At 65.4% G+C, this 1,438-nt stretch overlaps 1 protein-coding gene across 1 annotated transcript in view; it reads right to left on the minus strand.

The window, feature by feature from the left end:
• The window catches only part of LOC102250599 (ficolin-2), a 7,814-nt gene extending 6,917 nt beyond the window's left edge, over positions 1-897 (minus strand). The window contains exon 1 of the mRNA XM_014529707.1: positions 745-897. Within this exon, the coding sequence (XP_014385193.1) occupies positions 745-838 (94 nt within the window). The 5' untranslated portion in view covers positions 839-897. The remainder of the gene's footprint in view (positions 1-744) is intronic.
• Positions 898-1,438: the final 541 nt, after the last annotated feature.

The following is a 1,438-nucleotide window of genomic DNA, read 5'->3' on the forward strand; positions in this document are numbered from 1 at the left end:
GAGAGCAGAGGGAGGCTTTGGGGGGTCAGAGTGGCCGATGCAAATGTGTGAGACCTTAGGAAGAGCTCCCCCCACTGCGGCCCGTCCAGTGAGTGCAGCCTCCGCATCTGTGAGACAGCGGGGGGCGGGGGCAGTGCCGCGTGTCACCCCCATTCCTCGGGCACGTGGCCTGGGAATCCCGGGCTGGAGGGTGCGGAGGGTGGGGGTCCCTGTGATCCGAGGACACACAGCAGCCCCCGCAGAACTGGAGCCAGGGAGGTTCCTGCCTCTCGGAGTTCAAGTGCGTCCATCACAAATACACGGCCTCTAGGGAGGGTGTGGGAACCCGGAAACCCTCCCTGGTCCCAGCCCCACCCACAGCCAGAGACTCCGGAGGGCGGAGTGGAGCCCCCTGGAGAGCTCCAGGGCCAGGGAAGGGGGTCGAGGCCCGCGGGGACCCTGGGACCCTTGCCCTCTGCTCTGCTACCTCGGGGACCCAGTAAGGCCCGCCTGTCCCCGGAGGCTCCAGGCCTCCAGTGCTTGGTGCGACCTTGCACTGACCCGGGCTGGGGGGAGGGGGCGCTCTCCTGCCTCCCAAACTCACACCACCTGTGCCCCTTGTGAGCGGACCCCTGCAGAGCGTGGTTAAGCCTCAGTCTGAAGGAGAATGTTCTGGAAGGACCTGGCAGGGGCAGGCAGTGGTCTGTGCCGAGGCCCTCAGCTCTGGGACCTTCGTCAGGCGGGCCCGCCTGGCGCCTGGCTCACCTGGACAGTTGTCGGCCGTGGCGGCTGCAGTGCCCAGGAGGGCGAGGGCCAGGACCACGGTTCCCATGGTAGTGGCTGCTCTGGGTGGCGGCATCCCGGGTCCCGCTGCCAAGGCGCTGGCACCTTTTATTGCTGCGTGAGCCCCGCCTCCGCTCTAGTTCCCTCCCATGTGGGCCACTTCCTCCCCAGCCCCAGGGGATGGTCCCCACCCCATGCCCTCAGCCCCCCTTCTGCAGTAGCCCCCTTCCCCTTAGTGGGACCAGATGCCCCGTGTGGGGAGGGCTGTGTGGGGAGGGCCTGCGTGTGTCTGTATTATTTTTATTAAAGATGTATTTTTATTGACTTTGGAGACGAAAGGAAGGAGAGAGCTAGAAACACCGCAATGAGAGAATCACACCCGCCCTGGGATCCAGCCCCCAACCCGCCCATGTGCCCTTGACTGGGATCGAACCTGGGACCCTTCGTTCCGCAGGCTGGCACTCTATCCACTGAGCCACACCGGCCAGGGCTGCCTGCTTGTGTCCTTAGAGAAAGCCCAGGAGCCCCCTCTCATCACCCAGTTCTGCCCAGGGGACCCCCCGGAGGGACCCCCATGATGGTAGGGGTGGCCTGGCAAGAACTCACTTGCATGCAATGGGCTGCGGAGGGTTAGAGACACCCTGGGGTCCAGGGTGGTCAGAGGGGAGGGGAGGGG

Source organism: Myotis brandtii, unplaced genomic scaffold (assembly GCF_000412655.1).
Source record: "Myotis brandtii unplaced genomic scaffold, ASM41265v1 scaffold691, whole genome shotgun sequence".
In the NCBI taxonomy this organism is placed as follows: Eukaryota; Metazoa; Chordata; class Mammalia; order Chiroptera; family Vespertilionidae; genus Myotis; species Myotis brandtii.